The following is a 23877-nucleotide window of genomic DNA, read 5'->3' on the forward strand; positions in this document are numbered from 1 at the left end:
AAGTTCAGTTACCTGCATATGTTTGCATTAGCCAAACTGAGAGATGACTGAATGACGATGAAAAGTCAGCCATAGTAGCTCAGAGGACTGTCCCTTGATAACACCTAAGGGAAAGCAAACCACTTCTCCAACAAGCATCTTAAATTGACAACCTGGGATCTAGTCAGAAGACCGTGTAAATCAACCTTACCTGTGAGAAGGAGAGAGATGTTAATTTGGAATGCATTTTGTCTGCAATCAACAGAAAACTCAACTACAGTTGCTTAATCACACAGGGGTTTATTTACAAATGCAGCATAAAGTCTGGGAGAAGGTAGTATAGAGCTGTTGCAGCAGCTTAACAATGCTATAAAAAAATCAAGGGCTTTCCGTCTTACCATACTTAGTATATAGAACTTTGTTTTATGCTATTCATCTCATGATAGCAAGTTGGCTGCTTCAACTCAAGGCTTCTTCCCCAATACCCACGCTGGTTAAGAAAAAGGGAAATTGGCTAAAGACCTAAGGAACATGCCCCCTCAGATTAGCCCTTTCAAAAATATTTCCCTTAAACCCAATCTCCCAAATGCACTTCTAAATCATTAGCAATAACAGAGTCATATGACACTCCTATCTGCAAGGGATTATGAGAATATGAATATTTTGGCCTAGAGTAGGGGAAGGCAAAGAAAAGTGGGCTGGGAAATGGCTTTTTTAGTAGCCATTTGTATTTATTTTCTACTGCTGCTGTGGCAAATTACCACAAATTTAGCGGCTTAAAAACACAAATGTTATCTTACAGTTCTGGAGGTCAAAAGTTAAACTGGGCTAAAGTTAAGGCAGGGCTGCACTCCTTTCTGGAGGCTCTAAGGAAGAATACATTTTCCTGCCTTTTCTAGCTTCCAGAGGCTGCCCGCATTCCTTCACTTGTGGCTTCCTTCCATCTTCAAAGTCATTAATGACTGGTTCAGTCTTTTTCATGTAACATCACTCTGATATTGACTTTTCTTCTACTTCCCACTTCCACTTCTTATTAAGGGCTCTTGTGATTACACTGGACCACCCCCTCCCCCGGATAATCTAGGGTAATATCCTTATTTTCAGCTCAGCTGATTATCAACCTTCATTCTATTTGCAACTGTAATTCCCTTCTGACATATAACATAAGATATTCACAGGTTCCAGACATTAGGAAACGGATACGTTGTGGGGCCATTATTTTCCCTACTGCAGCCCACCCTCTGGCCTCCAAAGATTCACATGTATCCCACATCAGAAATATATTCAAGGTCCCCAAAGATCTCATTTCATTACAGTATCAACTCAGTCCATAATTTCATCTAAATCTCATCAACTCAAAAATCCCAAACTTCATCACCTAAATCATCTAAACTGGGTACAGGTATGACTTCAAGTATTATCCATCCTGGGCATAATTCCTCTCCATCTGTAGTAAAACTAAGCAAATTATCTGCTCTCCATACCATACAATGGTAGAACAGGCACAGGTTAACAGTTACCAACATTCCAGTTCAAAAAGAGAGAAAATGGCAGGTAAAAAGGAGTCATTTGTCTCAAGAAATGTAGAAATCCATCCAGAAAAACTATCTGTGTTCAAGGCCCAGATTTGAAGCTCCACTCTCTGGGCTCCAGGCTCTGTCCTCTGAGCCATCCTTCCTTTATCATGAGAGGTAGTACATTTTTGTAGCTAAGCAGTTTTGTCACTCTGTTTCTTGCTCATAGAATTTTGGTTACAATGACCTTCTTTTATTGCATCCTCTCTGTCCCTTTCAGTTGAAGCTGGTAATATTTCTGCTGGTATACCTTTCTCAAGAACCTTACGAGTCCCTTGTGTGTGTCACAGGGATTCCTCCCTTACACAGTAGACTCCTTCACAGTTCTTTCCTGGATAGTATCATCTCTATTTCTGACTTCTGCTGAGATGGCTGAGGACATCCATGAATCACATGCCTAATCTCTTCAAAGAACCTTCTTTGTGACTTTGTGACTACTCTGACCTTTTAATCCTTTCAAGACACTAGCAGAAGGTTGTCCTGCATGTGATACCCTTGGCTTTGTCTCCAGAACATGCGTTCCTGATAGTGAATCTCCTAATTTTAGTGTCTTTTACAATCTGAATAGGCTGAGAATTTCCCAAGTCATCAAATTCTGGTCTCTTTTTGCTTAACAGTCCTTCCCTCAATCTAGCTCATTCCTCTCACATTTTACTATAAACAGCAAGAAGAAACTGCAACTTCAGCCTTTTGCCTGGAAATCTCAGCTAAATATCCAAGTTCACTGCTTAGAGGTCCTTCTTTCCACATTTCCACTGCAGGACACAATTCAGCTAAGTTTTCTGCCACTATATAACAAGGATTCTCTTTCCTCCAGTTTCCAATAATATTTTCCTCATTTCTCTCTGATCCCTCACCAGTAGCGACTTTAACATCCACATTTCTACCAGCAGTCTCTTTACAATGATTTAGGTATTCTATAAGGCAATATATGTTTTCTCCACCATGCTCCTTATTTCCTTCTGATTCTTCACTAGCAGAGTTGCTAATATCCATATTTCAACTAACAGTCTGTCCAAAACAATCTAGGCTTTTCCCATCATGCTCTTCAAAATTCTTCCAGCCTCTGCCTACTGCCCAATTCCAAAGCAACTTCTACATTTTTAGTTATTTGTTACAGCAGCACTCCACTTCCAGGTACCAAAATCTCTATCAGTCAGGGTTCAACCAGAGAAACAGAACCAGCAGGAGATATATATTAAGAGATTTATTGCAAGGAAGTGATTTACTCAGTTGTGGGGGCTGGCTAAGCAAGTCCAAAATCTGTACAGCAGACCATAGGAAAGGGCCGGGTGGAACTCTGGGGCATAAGCTGAAGCTGCTGCCCACAGGCATCTTCATCTCAGGGAAGATTCAGCTCTGCTTTTAAGGTTTTTCATCTGATTGAATCAGGCCCACCCAGATGACGTAGGATAGTCTTCCTATTTTAAGGTTAGTTGATTAGCAACCCTAATTCCATTTGAAACTTAACTCCTGCTTTCAATATAACATAATGTACTCAGAGGTTCCAGGGATGAGGATGTGGATGTCTTTAGGGGGCCATTATTCTGCCTCCCACACCATTGTATAGTATCTGCAAAGTTAGGAGGCTCCTGGAGATAGAAGAGTCCTGACAACAGAGCTGATTATTGCATCAAATCATTCAACCCCTTCACCAACATATCCTTTAATGAGTTTTCTTTGGTTAACTAACATTAATTTTACAATGTATTTTCTTTCAAATTCCTTATCAACCAGAACAATGTCATCATCCAAAGGCAAGTAGATATTGGCATGCTGTGCCATCAAAGGCTCCTCTAGGCTCAGAATTTGGAGCTCACTTGAGAATTTCTTGGCAAGGGACAATTGCAAGCATTGCATTACTTGGTCCTAGAGCCTATTGACCTTTAGAGTATATAGGAATACCATAAACACAGTTAATTTGGGTATCATAAATCTGTTCAGGACTCTAATCAGGATCCTAACTTCAATTAGATATAAGGAAAAATCCATAAGTCTTTTCAATATTAATTTAGATGAAAAAGAATAGGTGATAAAGATACAGTTTGTGAAAGAATTTCAATCTAAAATAGAACCCGAGGATATAAAATGGGGAATCTCATGCATGTACCATCAAGAAGACAAAATTTAAGGACTAACGACTGATTTCCTGTAAATGCCTGACTTACAGAAAACTGATAGTATTGAAATTTTCTTGGATGATGGGGTTGATTAGAGGTTGTCTCATATCAACCTTGGGCACTTTTGCCAGGAGCATGAATGCGAGATGACCCAGATCCAGTTGATCTCACCAAGTGGGTTGAATTGAGCTTTGTTTTTGTGACTGGACTGATTTTGTCAGCTCAGGAAATTTTCAAGACTGGTTTCCATTTGTTTTTTATTTTAACTGACTAACTGAACTCTCTGCTTTTTACATTCCCTGCCCATAAATACAACCTACCCCAAATCCTCAACAGACTAGCCTGTAGTTTGCTATAGTTTGCTTGTCCTGAATTGCAATTCCCTCAGCCATTTCTGAATAAACTCATTTTTTTGAACTTGCCTCAGTTTACCTCTTTATTTAGGTTAGTAAGTTTCATGAGATGACATGTATTAGAGTGAGAGTCTAATGATTACAAGTGTGATTTTGAAATAAATAGCATGAAATTATGTGTGTTGCTGCCTATTGGTAAAACAAAAATCCACACAGAGCTTGAAAGAAACTGGACATGGGTAAATACAAATTGATTCCATTTCAAACAGAAAAGAAGTTATACAAAAGTCATAGCTGTGTAATAATAAAAACTAAATGATTTCCAATAATTTAAAAATGAAGTATGATAAAAAGGAACCAGACATTTTTATGTAGTGTCATACAGTGAGAAAGTATTTTAAAATTAGAATTATGTTTAGTCTGAGAGGTTAATTTTCATATTATCCGTTAGGAATGAGTACTAAAAATTTAATCAGAAATGTGAAATTTCCTGACATAAAATTTTTACTAACACAATAATTGAAAAAATAATTATAGGTCAACCAGGCCAACAAAATAAACAGTAACCTTACTAAGGAAAACAGTAGAAGAAAGAACAAGAACAAGGAGAACTAGAGATTACTACCGGATTAAAACGAAAAAAGGAAAGGTAGAGGAGACAAAACTAACAGACAGCAGAGGGGAAGTTTCAGATCCCTAAACTGTTCTGGAAGACTGAACTTCCCTCTGACTTCCTCCCAAGGTCCTGGCTTAGATTATTGGGGAATATTGGCTTCAAGAACTTGAACTCATTACTCCCAGCGTCTCCCATCAAACACACCTCATACTGGTAGCTCTGGGACAGGGTCCCGGTGCCACTCACGTCCACCAGGTGGCCCGGAAAGGGGCCCTCGGGCACCGAGCAGCCACCCAGCGACGCGGCCCTGCTCCTCCTGCACAGCCGCACGGCGACGAACAGCAGCACCGACAGGAGGAAGAGCGACGACACCGACGCCAGCGCGACGACCAGGTAGACGGTGAGCGGGTCGGCCCGCGCCTGCTCGGCCGCCGCCTCGGGCAGCGGCAGGTAGGGCTGGGAGAAGCCGTCCACCAGCAGCACGTGCAGCGTGACGCTGGCCGAGCGCGGCGGCTCGCCATTGTCCCTGACCTGCACCAGCAGCCTGTGCTTGGGCGCGTCGCGCTCGCTCAGCAGCCTGGCCGTGCGCACCTCGCCGTTGTGCGGCCACACGCCGAACAGCCCGGGCTCCGTGGCCTTGAGCAGCTGGTACGACAGCCAGGCGTTCTGGCCCGAGTCGCCGTCCACCGCCACCACCTTGGTCACCAGGTAGCCCGCCTCGGCCGCCCTGGGCACCAGCTCGGTGCAGGGCGCAGAGCCGTTCTGCAGCGGGTACAGCACGAAGGGCGAGTTGTCGTTGGCGTCCAGCACCAGCACGCGCACCCGCGCCTGGCTGCTCAGCGCCGGCGAGCCGCGGTCCGTGGCGCCCACGCCGAACTCGAAGGCCTGCAGGGCCTCGTAGTCCAGCGACCTGAGGGCGAACAGGTGGCCGTTGTCGGCGTTGATGGACACGAGGGAGGCCAGGGGCAGGTGCGGGTCCTGGGGCGGCAGCAGCGAGTAGGTGAGCTGGGCGTTGGCGCCTGCGTCTCTGTCCGTGGCGCTGACGCTGCCGATGTGCAGGGCGGGGCTGTTGTTCTCGCGGACCCAGAGGGTGTAGGAGGTTTGGGTGAAGGCCGGGGCGTTGTCGTTGACGTCGGAGACCAGCACGGTTATGTTGTGCTCAGTTTTCAGTCTGGGGGTACCCATGTCTGTCACGGTGATGGTGATGTTGTACTCGGCTCTGCTTTCTCTGTCCAGCGCCCCACTTGTAACCAGAGTATAGAAATTCTCTTCAGATGGTTTCAGGAGGAAGGGCAGATCATCTTGGATGGAGCAAGTCATCCTTCCGTTGTCTCCTGAGTCTCGGTCTCGAATCCTAAACAGGGCCACCTCTGTCTCGGGGGAATTTTCAGGAATGGGGCTGGTAAGTGATGAAATAGTTAGTTCTGGAGAGTTATCGTTAACATCCACTACCTCAATGGCGACAGAGCATTTTCCAGAAAGTCCCCCACCATCTGACGCTTCTATATCCAGCTCATATGAAGATATTGTCTCAAAATCTAGTTTTTTAATTAGTCGAACTTCTCCTGAAAGTGTGTTTAGCTCAAAAGTTGTGCTTATCTCCTGAGAAGTATAAAAAAGGAAGTATGATATCTCTCCATTTGTCCCACTGTCTGAATCTCTAGCAGAGACCTTGACGACTAGGGCGCCTACCGGGCTGTTCTCTGGGACCTGCACCTGATAGAGCGTCTGCGCAAAGTCAGGGGCGTTGTCATTGACGTCCAGGACCAGGATGCGGACCTGGGCGGTGCCGGACCGGGGTGGAGAGCCGCCGTCCAGCGCCGTGAGGGTTAATCTGAGCTCCGCCTGCTCCTCGCGATCTAGCTCTTTGTCCAGCACCAGCTCCGGGTATTTCCTGCCGTCCCCCCGGTCTCGGGTGGAAACATGAAAATGAGAGTTGGGATTGATATCGTAGTTTTGAATGTTGTTGTTGCCCACGTCCAAGTCTTGGGCTTTTTTCAGGGGAAACACAGTCCCAGGAGGGCTACTTTCTGGGATTTTCAGCGTCATTTCTCTTTCAGGAAACTCGGGAGAATGATCATTTATGTCTTTCACCAGTAACTCAGCTCGAAATACTCCCAACGGTTTTTTGAGTAACACTTGGAAATGCATCACACATGGATCGGTGGGGCCGCACATCTCCTCCCGATCCAGTTTCTCATTTAATATCAACTCCCCTGTCTGCAGATCAAGCTGCAAGCGGGGTTCGTTATCCTCAGAGACCACGCGGGCTCCCCGCGCAGCTAGCTCCCTCACTCCTAGCCCCAGGTCCTTGGCCAGGTTGGCCACAAAGTAACCCCTCTCTGTTTCCTCCGTCACGGAATAGCGACGGGATTCCCAGCCTGCCAGAGCCACTCCCAGCAAGAGAAAGAGAATCAGGACTTGCCTTTGTTTAGGAAAGCGATCCCCTCCAGCCTCCATCTTTACTTCCACAAACGCCTTTCCAGGAACAGGGCCCAGCTCTACCTTAGGGAGCGATGGGACTGAGATGTGATGGATCTCTCAGTTGGTAACCTGTCCGGCAATGTCAGTGGGTAGCATTCTCTGCAGACAGTACAAGTTCTGAGCTCTGCTTACTGGCTTTTCTCTTCCGCCGGAGATCTGAGGTACAGTTCGTAGCGTTTCCTGGGCTTTATTTTTGACGCCTTAGCCTGCAGCGCCACCATGCGTTGTCTTCGAAAAGAATTGCTACAATTGTATTCTCTCCATGTAATAATCTGGTGGGTTATTAGAAGTTTGGAAATAGTTTGGGGTAGACCATGTAATCAGAAAATCACGCAATTATAATTATTCATTCCTTCGTTCAAATAAATATTATTGATATCTATGTACTAGGTTCTGAAATACATCAGTGAACAACTCAGACACGGTTCCTACCTTCTAGAACCTGTCGTCTGGGTGAGCTGCCCTAAGGAGAACTGAGAAGTGAAAGAAGACAATAGTGATCAGCCATCTTGTAAAAGTAATAACATATATCTATCTGAGTGATTTCGTTAAATTTTCTCGGCAAAAAGGATGAATTTCATTCGATTTTTTTTTCCAAATTTCAGGTAGTCTGTGTGCCAGAATTGTGGTTCTCATTGGTTGAATCACATCAAGGAAAAAGCTACCAGTTAATTCCACTTTCTAATCCCCTTTCGACGTAAGGTCAGAGAGTTACGATTTTATGAAACTTTCAAACTATGGGAAAATGCATATGAGGGCACTTCCTATATCTCTTACCCTGCTTTTTCACCTTAGCATTGATCACCATCTGATACAGCATATATTTACATATTTAATTATGTCACCATTGAGTTTTAGAACTTTGTTTTGTTCACTTTTACATCCCCCAACATCGAGAATAGTTCCCGGCACATGGTAGATATTCAACAAATATTTGTGGAAGAGATCAATGAATAAATAACAATTAATTTAAAAATTCTGACCAGCAGATTCTCCTCCTAACGTAGAAGTCCCCTTTTTTGCTTGGACCCTAGTTCATTATATGACCCGGATAAACAAAACACATGTTTCCAAGTAGCTACTTTCTATGCTCCTTTGAATAGAAATTTGAAATGATTCAGAATGATCTAAAGTGTTTTTTCATTAAATGGCAAAATACTCTGGCTCCCCTTAAGCAGAGAGATACACTATAAAAAGGGAAGAACATGACATCAGGCTATAATGATTCTACAGATAAGCTGTGCGTCCCTTTTAGAACACATTTACATTGTCAGTGTTATTTCTTGCTAGTGCTATTATGACAGTAATGATATTAAAACTCTTTTTTAAGCAGTAGAGTTTTTAAGAATTTCTGTTAAACACTCCCAAAACTGTACAACTTAGAAATATCCATCAGTTCTTCTCAAAATCACATATTCTAACAAAAGCTTGTGCGTGTTCCTTACTGACTACCAATAGTCCACAACCTTTTGATCCCAAATATTATTATATTAACATGAAAACCCCAATTTTTAAAATCACAGGTTAATACTGAGGTTCAATCCACGCAAGAATATCTAAACATGCTTTCAACAAGGGAAAAAACCCACTTAGCTATCTTAATGAGGGGGAAATTTATTAAAAGAGCACATATTTGTTTCCAAAAACCCGAGGGAGAAAGCAGACTTGGGAGGGACTGGAAAATCTACAGGAAGTTACTCTTTAGGCATCTCCTGCCTTTTTGTCTCTGTGTGGCCTTTCTGTGCTTCTTTCCATGTATTTAGCCAACATGATAGTGCTTTCTTGTTAAGTTCCTAATAGAGAGACTATTTTATGTCTTGTTTCTAAAGCCATTTTTTTAAACAGAGAGAATCAAATTGTCCCAGCTTGGATCAGCAATGTCTACCACCTTGTCTGGTTGTCTGAAATCACAGAGAGAGGTGAGTCATATAAAATAGACGTGGCTGGAAGAGTACACTTCTGACGAGAGAAGTTTCCAGAAGAAGAGTGGATGGGCTAGACAGACACCACAAAGGGATCTATTATTTAACTATCTAGAAATATTCTAATAACCTTTCAATAATACTCATATATATTATATACTGAAGGGTGATATAAAGAGAAGAAAAGCCCCTAATTATGGGAGAAATTGTAGTCTTTTCCATTTAATACTACTGTGAAACAAAAACATGCAATTTTTGCAGACATTTCTCCATTTAACAATTTGACAGGTACGCAAAATATCAGAGTGAACAGAATATATACTAATAATTCATTATATTTGTATCATACTTGTCTCCTGAGTAACCACATCAAAAATTTAGAAAGTTTCTAGACAACAATTAAACAGAAAATAGTACTGAGGTCATCTTCTAATCAATGGCCTTTGATGATGAAAAATTGATAAATTGAACAAATATAACTTTTCAGTAATGAAGTAGAGTTGAAAGTTCTTTGTCTCCATCAAAATAGAAATGACAAAAAGAGAGGATATATGAGTATATACTCAAAGAAAATTAGTAATATCCTTAATTAGGAAAACGAAATCAACAAAAGACCAAGAAATTCTTTATGGGCCAAAAAGGGTAATGGAGACCTAGTACATTTAGAAAGAACTAACCTTCATCCTGAACACTCTGAAGAATCAACGAATTCCTAATTGAATCCAAAACCATTTACAAAGTTTGAGTTTTCCTCCACATCATTCACAGACCCCTGATGGTCGCAGGCAAGAGATTTCAGAAACTTGAACTCGCTGGTCCCTGAACCTGCCCTCAGACACACCTCATACTGGTAGCTCTGGGACAGGGTCCCGGTGCCACTCACGTCCACCAGGTGGCCCGGAAAGGGGCCCTCGGACACCGAGCAGCCACCCAGCGACGCGGCCCTGCTCCTCCTGCACAGCCGCACGGCGACGAACAGCAGCACCGACAGGAGGAAGAGCGACGACACCGACGCCAGCGCGACGACCAGGTAGACGGTGAGCGGGTCGGCCCGCGCCTGCTCGGCCGCCGCCTCGGGCAGCGGCAGGTAGGGCTGGGAGAAGCCGTCCACCAGCAGCACGTGCAGCGTGACGCTGGCCGAGCGCGGCGGCTCGCCATTGTCCCTGACCTGCACCAGCAGCCTGTGCTTGGGCGCGTCGCGCTCGCTCAGCAGCCTGGCCGTGCGCACCTCGCCGTTGTGCGGCCACACGCCGAACAGCCCGGGCTCCGTGGCCTTGAGCAGCTGGTACGACAGCCAGGCGTTCTGGCCCGAGTCGCCGTCCACCGCCACCACCTTGGTCACCAGGTAGCCCGCCTCGGCCGCCCTGGGCACCAGCTCGGTGCAGGGCGCAGAGCCGTTCTGCAGCGGGTACAGCACGAAGGGCGAGTTGTCGTTGGCGTCCAGCACCAGCACGCGCACCCGCGCCTGGCTGCTCAGCGCCGGCGAGCCGCGGTCCGTGGCGCCCACGCCGAACTCGAAGGCCTGCAGGGCCTCGTAGTCCAGCGACCTGAGGGCGAACAGGTGGCCGTTGTCGGCGTTGATGGACACGAGGGAGGCCAGGGGCAGGTGCGGGTCTTGGGGCGGCAGCAGCGAGTAGGTGAGCTGGGCGTTGGCGCCTGCGTCTCTGTCCGTGGCGCTGACGCTGCCGATGTGCAGGGCGGGGCTGTTGTTCTCGCGGACCCAGAGGGTGTAGGAGGTTTGGGTGAAGGCCGGGGCGTTGTCGTTGACGTCGGAGACCAGCACGGTTATGTTGTGCTGGGTTTTCAGTCTGGGTGTTCCCATGTCAGTGACCGTGATGGTGATGTTGTACTCGGCTCTGCTTTCTCTGTCCAATGGGCGCTCTGTTACCAGGGTGTAGAAATTCTTGAAGGTAGGCTTCAAGACAAAGGGGAGATTGTCCTGAATTGAACAAATCATCCTCCCGTTGTCCCCAGAGTCTTGGTCTCGAACGCTAAAAACAGCGACGACCATCTCAGGCGACGAATTTTCTGGTATGGGGCTGGTAAGAGATGTCATGACTATTTCTGGTGGGTTGTCATTCACATCTACAACTCGAACTAAAATTGTTGATTTTCCTAAAAGGCTCCCACCATCAATGGCCTGAATATTAATTGTATAAGACTGAGTTAACTCAAAATCCAGAAGCGCTTTTAAATGGACTTCGCCAGAAATTGGATGGATTTCAAATGTTTTCCATATGTCTCTGGAATTGTGAGAAAATGAATAAGATATTTCTCCATTTATTCCTGCATCTAAATCTGTAGCAGACACCTGGACGACCAAGGAGTCCAGAGGGCTGTTCTCTGGTACCTGAACCTCATAGATGGGTCTCTCAAACTCTGGAGCATTGTCATTAATATCTAAGACCAAAACGCGAACCAGTGCAGTTCCGGACCTGGGCGGAGACCCACCATCCAAGGCTGTTAGCGTTAATCTAAACTCAGACTCCTTTTCTCGATCCAGAGATTGGTCCAGTAACAGCTCTGGGTATTTTCTGCCCCCATCATTGTCTTGTAATTTAAGGTGGAAATGAGGATTAGGGCTTAATGTGTAGTTTTGAACACCATTCTTTCCTACATCCAAGTCCTGAGCACTATCTATATGGAATGAGGCTCCTGGAGCAGTACCTTCTGAGATTTTCAGAAGTATATGTTTTTCTAGGAATGTAGGAGTGTGATCATTTATGTCTTTGACCCAAAGCTCAGCCTGAAAAAATTGCAAAGGATTTTCAAATAAGACCTGGAAATGCAATATACATGGCTCAGTGAGATCGCAAAGTGCCTCCCGGTCCAGTTGCTCATTTAAGAGTAAGTTGCCAGTCTGCTGATCCAACCACAAATATGGTTTATAGTCGTCAAAGATGACTCTGGCTCCCCGCACAGCAAGATCATCCACACGCAAACCTGTGTCTTTCACTAGGTTGGCTATAAAGGAGCCAATCTCTGTTTCCTCTGCCACAGAATAGCGCCAGGTTTCTGAACACACCAAATACTCTCCCAAGAAAACAAAGAAAAGCAGCACTTGCCTTATCTGCTGACGGCTCCCCCCTCCAGGCTCCATTGCTCCTTAGCCAAACGTCTTTCTGCAGAAATGTTTCAACTCGGTCTCAAACAGCCCTGCGAGTTGCTCTTCTCATCTATCAGCCTGGAACTTTGAGAATCTATAGACTTGTAATCCCGTCTCGAAGGTGTTGTTGTCTCCCTAGCTTTCTCTTGAAAGCCTCTTTCCGCCCCCTGCTTTTCCAGCGCTTTCAGTTCCACTGGTTAATGGAAACCAGAGCATCTGAGGTTGCAAAAATTTCCCCATCTTATCCTGCAGCGCCACCATGCGACTCTGCAGAGTCTCAGCTTTTAAGCAAAGTCAAATAAGTTTGAGACAAAATATTAATCTATCTTCTGTGTTTGTTGAAAAATTTAAATTGTATTTTCTCTGATATTCCTATTTTCTTTTCTGAGTTGCATTCTTTGTCATATGTGATGCTATTATTGTTCAGTCTTTAACACAATAAACCACAATCTGCTAGAGCTGTGGTGGATATAAAAAGCATATTTAAGATATAGCCCTAGCCTCAAATGAGTTATGATCTCTCTGTGCAGACAATATGTAAAACAACTAAAAATAGCTAAGAGGACTCTCTTTTGTGATTGACTAAGTGAGCAAAAGTTTCCCAGGAAAGCTGGAAACGGGAACCGGAGGTCTTAGTCTTCTCTAGCTGTCAGCAAATACTCTTAGAAAAGACAATCAGAATAAAGTCGTGAACTTGAAACTGAACCTGGTAAGTGCAAATAGTTGTTTTGAGGAGGCTGGACATCTAAGACTGGGTAAATGGTACCATTTATTCAGGGATACTCCGTAGGAGACTTGCCTGGCAGCAATAGAAAGTAAATGCTCAAAAGTAGTGAATAAAGTCAGATACGTCCAGTCTCTGACAACATTAAAAAAGGTTGAACCAACTAGACCCCAGTTTAGTTGTGGAACTGAATTCCATTTTGCAGACTCAGGTCTTCCAGAGGTATAATTCTAAATATTTTATTCATTCATTCATTCATTTATTCATAAAATATTTTTTGAGCATATTGTTCATGCTAGGAATGGTAATAAGTGTTAGGAATAGATTGGTAAACAGACAAACACAGTTTCTGTCCTGAAAGATGGAGGCAGAAAAGTGATCACACATTTAGAGTAGAGCATAATGAATGCCATGATAGCAAAAGTTCATGCCACTATAAGAGCATAGGCGAGGGTCATCTAATCGGAATTTGGAAGTATAGGAAAGACTTTTCTGGAAAAAGTGTGTTCCAAATGGATACAAAAAAAATGAGTATGAGTAATCCACACAAAAACTGGGTGTCGGGTAAAATTTCCAGGCAAACTAAAGACATGATAGTGGAAATCCAAAATAAGAGAAATGTTTTGAAAGAACTGCAATAGGATCAATATAGCTGAGCTGCAAGAGGATAGAAATGGTGAGAGTTGAGATTGGAAAGATAAGCAAATATTTTGTAAGCCATGCCAAGGCATTTGGACTCTGCATCCATGGAAATGCAAGATTATTAAAAGGTTTTAAACGGGGGCTTGCCCCGTGGCCGAGTGGTTAAGTTCGAGCGCTGTGCTGCAGGCGGCCCAGTGTTTCGTTGGTTTGAATCCTGGGCACGGACATGGCACTGCTCATCAAACCACACTGAGGCAGCGTCCCACATGCCACAACTAGAAGAATCCACAACAAAGAATATACAACTATGTACCGGGGGGCTTTGGGGAGAAAAAGGAAATAATAAAATCTTTAAAAAAAAAAAAAGGTTTTAAACAGACAAGTGACATGACCATGTTTTTATCTTTCAAAACATCATCCCGTTTCAGAGTTGAGAATAAATTAGAGAGGAATAGGACTAGAGACAAGAGACTGATTAGAAGTTTCAGTAACAGGTAAGAGACGATATTGGCCTCAGCTAGAAATGCAGTAATAGAGCTGTATTAGAATGATAAAGATAAAATATACAGGATGTGGTGATAGATTGGACATAGAGCAAGTGGGATAAGGAGTGAAAGTAAATGTGCTTTTTTCCTGGCTTAGGGAACTAAGTGAGTGTTGGTGCTATTAATTGATAGAGAAAACACAAGAAGAGAGAAGAGAGGAACAGGTACAAGGCTGGAGATGTTTAGTTTTGAGGAAGAGAAAATTTTAATTTAAAATATGCTGGGTTTGAGATGGCCATAAAACATGTATGTAAACAGTTATATAAATGATCTTCCATTACATAAATAAAGTTGACAAAAGAGGTTTGGGCTGTAGAGACAAATTTGGTATTTATTGGTATAAATGGTGATTGAAGCCCTTCAAGAAAGAATGTGTGTTGTAGATTAAGAGAAGTATGTTTGAATTTGTGATTTCAGAGATGATGCAGCTCTAGGATGTTACCACCAGAAAATGGCCATGGCCATAGGTGACTAGAGTAGAGTAGAAGTGAATGTCACTAGAGGTGAAGAAAGATGAATAAGGAGAAACAGAGATTGGTCAAACTCCTGGACTCAGAATTGTGACAAGGGATGGACGGAGGAAAACTGTAATAAGTTATATTTGAATTTGATTCAAATGTCTCTACATTTGATTAAATGTCTCTGCACCACTTCACTCCCATGATCTTGATTAATTTTAAAACAAAACTGATATCCAGGTGATTTGATTCTCTTATTAAAAAAATTTTTTTTTGAGGAAGATTAGCCCTGAGCTAACATCTGCCACCAATCCTACTCTTTTTTTTCTGAGGAAGACTGGCCCCGAGCTAACATCCATGCCTGTCTTCCTCATCATTATATGTGAGATGCCTGCTGCATGGCTTGCCAAGCGGTGCATAGGTCTGCACCCGGGATCCCAATAGGCAAACCCCGGGCCGCTGAAGCAGAACGTGCAAACTTAACCGCTGTGCCACTGGGCTGGCCCCTGATTCTCTCATTTGATGACTCTCATGTGCAATGACTATTTAGGCAGGAAGGCTTGCTAATTCCTTTCAGCACCTCAAAGATATTTTACTTTCTTTTTGTAGTGTTCATTGCTACTGTTGAGAAATTGTCAACATGGAACATAGCTGTCCATCTAACTGTCATGTGTTTAAAGACTAAATATCTTTTTCCTGTGCCTTTTCTTTTTTCAAAAGATATCTCTTCATCTTTGTCTTTCTGAAATTTCACAATGATGTTTCTAGGCATGCTTATCTTTTATTTATCCTGTTAGGTTTACTTGGGTCTCTTGAATCTGTACATTGATATTTTCATCAATTCTAGAAAAATCCCAGCCATTATTTTTTCAAATATTGCTTCTGATCCAATCTTTCTCATCTGTTTTTCTGGAATTCTGGTTAAATATATGTTAAATCTTTTTATTTTGTCTTATGTTTCTAACCATCTCCTCTGTATTTTTCATCTTATTAACTCTCTGAGGTGCATGCTGGATAAATTATTTTCTGACCTTTCACTCCACAAGTTCTTTATTTGGTTATATCTAATTTTCTGTTAAACCTTTTATTTAGTTTTAAATTTTGTTTATCATATTTTTCAGTTGTAGAAGTTCTATTTGGTTCTTTTCTAATCTATCACATTTTATAGTTTCTTATTCCCTGTACATCTTCAAGTATAACTTTTATTCCAATTAAAATGGTTAGCATCTTATAGACTGTGTCTGATAATTAAAATATTTGAAGTGTTTGCAAGATTATTTCTATGTTCTGTTTTTTTTCTGCTGGCTTTCACTCATGGTGTCATGTTTCCTTGTGTATGAAGTTATCTTTGTATTCAAGTTAACATAAAAATTATTTATATGAATAATCCTAGGCTTAGCATGAATAAACCCGTTTTGACCGAAGGTCTGCATTTGGTTCTATGAGGATCTGGGCGCACTATCTGTCAAAGACCACCTTAAAGCAAGTTCAGTGCTAACAATCAAGTTCAAAGCTGAAAATCCACACAAGGGCTCATCCGTTTCCAGTTTACTTTCACCATAAAGGTGTAGTTCTTAAGGATCCATATTTATTAGTGCGAGGGTCTTTTATAAACTTCTCACTTTGTTAGGCTTTGATTTCTTCCCTCATTATAAAAACCATCAAAATAGACGTTCACATTTCCCAAGATTCCAAGCGTTCCCAGGGAAAAAGTGGATTTGGAGCTCATTTATATTCTGGGTTATCTTTAAACATTAACTGTGGCCTGACAATATATTAGTGTCTTATTAGCTAATTGTTTTCAGTGGAAGAGTTGGTCTACATAATCTATACCATCCTCATTAAAAATGTAAAGTCGCAAGGATATTGTTATGTCTCAAAATTACAAGTAAACTCTTAGCTTTCATAGGGTATGGGCAATTGATCTACCTGAAGGGATAAAGAAATAATATATATTTTTTACCAACTTCAACTGATCAATACTAAATGAGCTCTATAATGCTGCAATCAATTTAAACAATCTCTTGGAAAAGAGGATTGCTATCATTGACATTGGTGTAGCTCCCACTTCTCTCTGCACCCCTCCTTCTTCTATATATAAACACATATCTGTTTCGTACAGCTGTTCCTTCTTCTCTCCTTCTGATATGTTTACTTACATATTTGTATGTTTCAACAAATATAGGATATGATGTATTATATGGTACTGTACTATAAGCCTCAGTCTCTTTCCTTTTAAAACATTTGGGATTTATCCATGTGGTTTTATGTACACCTAGTTCACTCCTTTTGATTGCTGCGTAATACTTCTTCATAAACATGTTCCACATTTTGTTTATCAATTGGTTTACTGATGGATATGCAGTTAGGCTCCTATTCTTTGCTCTCTCAAGATGGACATGCCTATGCACATCATTTGTGAAGCTGTGAAGAGTTTTCCAGTTTATATACTCCAAAACAGAATTGCTGGATCATAAGTTATGTACATACTACATTTTACTAAATAATATTGAAAATCTCTCAAAATGGCTGTACATGTGATTTCCTATTGTTTCACTTAATATTACCAAAATTTCTCATCTTTACTAGTGTTATGGGTGTAAATTGGTGTCTTATTTTATGCATTTCACCAACTAATGAGGTTGAGCATCACTTCATGTTCTTTTCAGACTTTCTGTATTCCATTTTGAATTTCCTTTCCGTTTTATCCTTTTAAAAAATCTTATTGGCTGTCTTGACTTTTTGACTTTTGCTGATCTGCAAGAGTGATATGAATAATCTAAATATTAATCCTTCTCAGTTAAAATGCTGCAAGCAGCTTCTCCCTGTCTGTCATCTGCTAGCTTATCTGTGCTAGCCTCTAGTTTTCAGGTAGTAAAATTTGTCAATTTTTGTCTTTATTTTTTGGACTTTTAAAGACTTGTTTAAGAAATTCAAACTGATAGTAAGGTCATAAAGATATTTTTACCTAGATTTATTACATTTTTCCAATTAAAGTATTTCAAATTCAGCTCTTAGATCCATATGAAGTTTATTTTTAGATGGCATGAGATAAGAATTTTGTTTCTTTCTGGAATGAGCCCATTTTCCCAATAACTTTTGCTAAGTAATCAGTATTGCCCCTACCCTCAGTGATTTTTGACACCTCCTCTATTGTGACCAAGTTCTGTTCTGTAAAAGGATCTGACCGTGGATTCTATTCTATCTGGTAGTCTGCAAGTTTGTTCCTGAATCATTCAAATAGGATATTCTGTTCTTATCTATTCTTGGGTTTTTTTTCTGTGTGTGTGTGTGTGTGTGTGTGTGAGGAAGACTGGCCCTGAGCTAACATCTGTTGCCAGTCTTCCTCTTTTTGCTTGAGGAAGATTGTCCCTGAGCTAATCAATCTTCCTCTATTTTGTATGTGGGATGCCACCACAGCATGGCTTGAGGAGCAGTGCTAGGTCCGTGCCTGGATAAGAACCTGTGAACCCCAAGCCGCCAAAGTGGAGCACCCAAACTTAACCACTATGCACCACCGGGCTGGCCCCTGTTCTTATCTATTCTTATTCTCATGCATAAGAAACATACGACTTGCTTCTTATGACTCTGAGGGACAAAGAGGGCCCAAAGATTCTTTTTCAGGATTTTATTGCTTAAATGCCTATTTAAATGAAATTCTCACAACTATTAAATATCTGTTGCAACACAAAATAAAACCAATAAAAATTGCATGAAGCAAAGAAAAAAAGATTCCTAAGGAAATTGAAATTTGCTTCACTTATTTCACAATGTCAAGTAAAATTCCATTTTACTACATCATTTAGTCTATAATATTTAATTTTATGAAATTACAGAAATGTATATGCACATTAGCTTTAAATCCACACCACATTCTAGCTATCAAAATCTCTACCCATAATCATCCATTGAACTGTCCACCTGTAGATTGGAGACTTTATAATTCATAATACCATTAGGCATTTAAAACCATAAATACAGGCCCATTCCTTCTTTGTGGATAACCGAGAGAGGCCACAAATATTAAGGACTTTTTATATTTGCTCTTAAAAATCAATAAGAAAGTGAACCTAATACATTTCTTTAACAGTTTAAATTTTCATTTTAATTTCTTAAGAAGTTTTTATCTGTAATATTCTGAGGGAGGGTTATTTTGCTCAAGATGATACCATGAATTACATTTTTGCTAAGTAATGATAAATATAAAATAATACAAATTTAAACTAGCGGACACGGCATATTTAAAGAAAACAAAATAGCATTATCAAAGCCCAGAACATTGTAAGACAACAGCATCAACAACAAAGGAAAATCACTTAAGAAATCGATAATTCGAATATGATCACTTTTATTTTGTCATAAAGTGAATTCTTGAAAAACACTACACAACAAAAAGCAAAGAAATAAGGTACCCTAGTACTGAATATGGAGAGATGGCATTTTTTACCCATTATGATGAACATTTTCAATAAAAGCCATTTTACTTTCCACCCAGACCCAACAGCATTTTTTATTTTTCCTTTATGCTTTAATGAAATGTCTGGAAGTAAATTACATATATTGTGGCACTCGCTCTTAATACTTCAGTTTGCACCTCCAAATAATAACATTGTCTGCATAGCAACTCATTTGTCACAAAAAAATTAGCAATAACTGCTAATATAATATTTTTGACCAAATAAATGGGAAAAAACGACAAAAAGCACATAGATTGTTTTTCCACGTCATTATGGCCACTAAAAAAGATTTTTAAAGCAACTGTGAGGAGAGTGTAAGAAATGATACTGCATGCAACTACAGTGCAACCTAAAATCCATTACACATAGGCAAAAAGTAGATATTTTCTCCAAAGAATAATAAAAGGTTAGAAGTTTAAAATAAATTATTTTATTGAATGTTGAATCCAAAGCTATTCCTAAAGTTCTCATTTTCCCCCGTATTCCCACCAGTGTCATGGACTAGAAGATTGGGGATAATCGGCTTCAGAAATTTAAACTCATTTGTCCCGGTACCTCCCCTGAGACACACCTCATACTGGTAGCTCTGGGACAGGGTCCCGGTGCCACTCACGTCCACCAGGTGGCCCGGAAAGGGGCCCTCGGACACCGAGCAGCCACCCAGCGACGCGGCCCTGCTCCTCCTGCACAGCCGCACGGCGACGAACAGCAGCACCGACAGGAGGAAGAGCGACGACACCGACGCCAGCGCGACGACCAGGTAGACGGTGAGCGGGTCGGCCCGCGCCTGCTCGGCCGCCGCCTCGGGCAGCGGCAGGTAGGGCTGGGAGAAGCCGTCCACCAGCAGCACGTGCAGCGTGACGCTGGCCGAGCGCGGCGGCTCGCCATTGTCCCTGACCTGCACCAGCAGCCTGTGCTTGGGCGCGTCGCGCTCGCTCAGCAGCCTGGCCGTGCGCACCTCGCCGTTGTGCGGCCACACGCCGAACAGCCCGGGCTCCGTGGCCTTGAGCAGCTGGTACGACAGCCAGGCGTTCTGGCCCGAGTCGCCGTCCACCGCCACCACCTTGGTCACCAGGTAGCCCGCCTCGGCCGCCCTGGGCACCAGCTCGGTGCAGGGCGCAGAGCCGTTCTGCAGCGGGTACAGCACGAAGGGCGAGTTGTCGTTGGCGTCCAGCACCAGCACGCGCACCCGCGCCTGGCTGCTCAGCGCCGGCGAGCCGCGGTCCGTGGCGCCCACGCCGAACTCGAAGGCCTGCAGGGCCTCGTAGTCCAGCGACCTGAGGGCGAACAGGTGGCCGTTGTCGGCGTTGATGGACACGAGGGAGGCCAGGGGCAGGTGCGGGTCTTGGGGCGGCAGCAGCGAGTAGGTGAGCTGGGCGTTGGCGCCTGCGTCTCTGTCCGTGGCGCTGACGCTGCCGATGTGCAGGGCGGGGCTGTTGTTCTCGCGGACCCAGAGGGTGTAGGAGGTTTGGGTGAAGGCCGGGGCGTTGTCGTTGACGTCGGAGACCAGCACGGTTATGTTGTGCTGGGTTTTCAGCCTGGGGGATCCCATGTCTGTGACGGTGATGGTGATGTTGTACTCAGCTCTCATCTCTCTGTCCAGTGCTTTTTCCGAAACTAGAGTAAAAAAGTTCTTGAAGGTCGGTTTCAGAGAAAAGGGGAGGTCATCTTGAATAGAGCAAACCATCCTCCCGTTGTCCCCAGAGTCTTTGTCTCGGACACTAAAAAGAGCAACCAGGGTCTCTGAGGCGTTCTCTGGAATTATCTTTGTAATTGACGACATGGTCACTTCTGGTGGATTGTCATTTATATCTATTACTTTAATCAGAAGAGTGCATTCTTCTGAAAGACCGCCACCATCTGTTGCCTGAATATTTATAGTGTATGACTGTGTTACTTCAAAATCCAGGCTTGATCTCAAATGTACGTCACCCGATGCTGGATTGATTTCAAATGTTTTACGAATATCTTCTGATGCATGCAAAAATGTGTACGATATTTTCCCATAATTTCCTGCATCCAAATCCTTAGCAGAGATGGTGATAATCCAGGAGCCAATGGGCGTGTCCTCCAGGACCTGCACCTCATAGAGCCTCTGAGGAAACTCAGGGGCATTGTCATTGACGTCCAAGACCTTGATGAGAACCAAAGTTTTCCCAGACCTGGGTGGGGAGCCACCATCCAGTGCTGTGAGTGTTAGTCTGAGCTCTGGCTCATGCTCGTGATCTAACTCTCTGTCCAGAACCAGTTCTGGGTATATCTTTCCATCACTGCTGTCTCGAATTTTAATGTAGAAGTGAGAATTGGGGCTAACTGTGTAGTTTTGGAGACTGTTCCTTCCTATGTCCAAATCTTGGGCACTCTCCATTAGGAATGTGGTTCCAATAGTGGTACTTTCTGATATTTGAATAAGTATTTCCTTATCCAGGAATGTAGGGGAGTGATCATTTATATCTTTGACATGTAGCTCAGCCCGAAAAAACTGTAAAGGGTTTTCCAGTACCACCTGAAAATGCAGCACACAGGGCTCGGTGGAGCTGCACAGCTCTTCTCGGTCTAGTTTCTCATTTAAGAGCAAATCCCCGGTGGGCAAATCGAGGTGCAAATGCTTTTTATTGTCATCAGACACTACCCGGGCCTCCCGTGAGGACAGCTCCTCCACCCCAAGCCCCAGATCCCTTGCCAGATTGCCCACAAAAGAGCCAATTTCTGTTTCCTCTGCCACAGAATAGCACACAGATTCAGGACCCGCCTGAGACAATCCCAGCAAAACAAAGAGAATCAGGACTTGCCTCTTCCGCAGAGCCAGCGCCCCTCTGATCGCCATGGTTCCTTCAGGCAACGTCTTCTGTGAAAAATGTTAAGTCCAGCCCTAATGTTGGAAGCTGAAGCCCTGATTTTTTAACAGGAAAGCGCTGGAGGGTAAATAGCCCTCCAGCAGCTCTGTAGGTGAAGCCTCTTGAATAGCTCTCTTTTCGTTGGGTTGGATGTTCTCTGTTCCCCTGAATAATGGAGCCCACAGTGTTGTCCATGCATCGTTTTCATCTTATCCTGCAGCGCCACCATGTGTTTCCATGAATTCTTTTTCAGTAAAATTTTTTTCTCTTTGAACAAGTAACTTGTGAATACATCTGTAGTATTTTAAAGCAAATCCAAGACATCATATATTTTTACCTCTAAATATTTCACTAAATATCTCTCATAGATAAAGACTTTTCAAATATAACTATGATACCACTATCATAATCAACAAATTTAGCAATAATTCCTTCATATAATTTATACACAGTCTGTGCTTGGGTTTCCCCAGTTTTCTCCAAAATGTTTTTACTGTTGGTTTGTGTGAATCAGGATCCAAACAAGGTCCATATAATGCATTTAATTACTGTTGTTTTGAATGCCCGACAAGAAGACTCCATTAAAATGTCCTGAACCAAAGAAATAATATTTTATGTAGGCCATTTCTTGAGTAATTGCAAATATATTCTCTCCTCCGCTCTTGTAAATACTTGTTGAATTCAGTCAATTATAGTTAGTAACGTCTTTACTTTTTTCACTAATGTATTTTTTAAATACACATGTAAGGACATGGCATAAATAGATAGAGATAATCCTTGTGTTTATGAGGCTCACAGGCTAGAAAATTTGGCAGACAACTAATTAAAATATGCCACAATGTATGTATAGGTAAAGAATAATATAGAAATATCTAGAAGGGACATCTTGTACCTAGAAGGTAGCATACTGTAGTGATTATGGACATGGATTCTGGAACCAAAAGATCTACATTTGATTCCTAGTTCTGCCACTGACCATCTTCAGTCTTAGCCAAATTATGTACCTTTGTTTCCTTACCTGTAAAATAGGTGTAATAACAGTATTTACCTCCTAGGATTACAATCATAGGAATCTAATGAGTTAGTATTGACAGAGTGGCTAGTAAGTGCTAGTTAAATGTCTGTTAAAAATAAATAAAATCTAATCCAGATTTTTGGACATCAATGAAAGCTTTCCTAAGGTAGTAAACTATAAGTTGTGATCTGAAGGAGCTAACCAGGAGAAGGAGGAGTGTTTCAGACAGATATTTTGAGGAACAGAGAGAAGTTCAGTATGCCTTGAACTTTAAATTAGGGAAGAGGAGAATTTAAAAATAAGATTGGGGGAAAAAATCAGGGTAAGAACATAAATGATTATATATGTTACATCATGCATTTCAAAATTTATCCTAAGGGCAATTAAAATACAATGTAGGATTTTAAACAATCAATTAACATGATCGTATTTGCATTTTTGGAAAATCAGTTTGGCTGATGTATGGAGAATCGATTTCAGGGGGACTGACTAGAATTAGAGAGGCCAGTTAGGAGATGATGGTAGCCTGGATGAGGGTAATGCTAGTGTAGATGGGGAGAAGAGAGATGATTAGAAAGACATTTAGGAGATAGTGTTTAAGACCCAGTGTTCGATAGGTTGCATGGGATAAAAAGAGGAAAGACTCATGGATGATTAACATGCCTCTGGATGGGTAATTGGATGGCTAGTGGTGTCATTCGTTAAGACAGGGAACACAGAAAAGAAACAAAACTGAACTGAAGTGGAAAAAGATGAAGTCAGTTTTGGACATGCTGATATTGAGGTAAGTACCTGTGGGCTACGTATGTGTGTATGTGTGATGCGTGCACACATGCCTATGTATATTTGTGAGTGTGTCCAAATAAAACCAAAGCACAGGACATAAATCTGGGCTGGAGATACGGACTTTGGGATTCATCAGCATGTATATGGTGATTGACACCATGAGAGCTCTAAGATAACCAAGCTAAAGTGTGTCAAGTAAGAATAGAAGAGGCTTAGCACAGAACTCTGAGAAACACTGTCGTTAGAGGAGAGGGGAAAA

The 23877-nt window shown here is 42.4% G+C and overlaps 3 protein-coding genes across 3 annotated transcripts; all 3 read right to left on the reverse strand.

Moving 5' to 3' along the window:
- Positions 1-263: 263 nt before the first annotated feature.
- Positions 264-7978, reverse strand: LOC123275635 (protocadherin beta-15). The gene has a single exon (XM_070517288.1). The coding sequence runs from the start codon at positions 7100-7102 to the stop codon at positions 4715-4717; it is 2388 nt and encodes a 795-aa protein (XP_070373389.1). The 5' UTR covers positions 7103-7978; the 3' UTR covers positions 264-4714.
- Positions 7979-9559: 1581 nt separating this feature from the next.
- On the reverse strand, positions 9560-12365 carry LOC106836948 (protocadherin beta-18-like). The gene has a single exon (XM_070517289.1). It carries the CDS (start codon positions 12146-12148, stop codon positions 9761-9763), a length of 2388 nt encoding a protein of 795 aa, XP_070373390.1. The 5' UTR covers positions 12149-12365; the 3' UTR covers positions 9560-9760.
- A 5785-nt stretch (positions 12366-18150) lies between these two features.
- On the reverse strand, positions 18151-22345 carry LOC123290129 (protocadherin beta-14). The gene has a single exon (XM_044780647.2). The coding sequence runs from the start codon at positions 21805-21807 to the stop codon at positions 19411-19413; it is 2397 nt and encodes a 798-aa protein (XP_044636582.2). The 5' UTR covers positions 21808-22345; the 3' UTR covers positions 18151-19410.
- Between the last annotated feature and the right edge of the window lie 1532 nt (positions 22346-23877).

The sequence above is a fragment of the Equus asinus genome, chromosome 9 (genome assembly GCF_041296235.1).
Source record: "Equus asinus isolate D_3611 breed Donkey chromosome 9, EquAss-T2T_v2, whole genome shotgun sequence".
Lineage (NCBI taxonomy): Eukaryota > Metazoa > Chordata > Mammalia > Perissodactyla > Equidae > Equus > Equus asinus.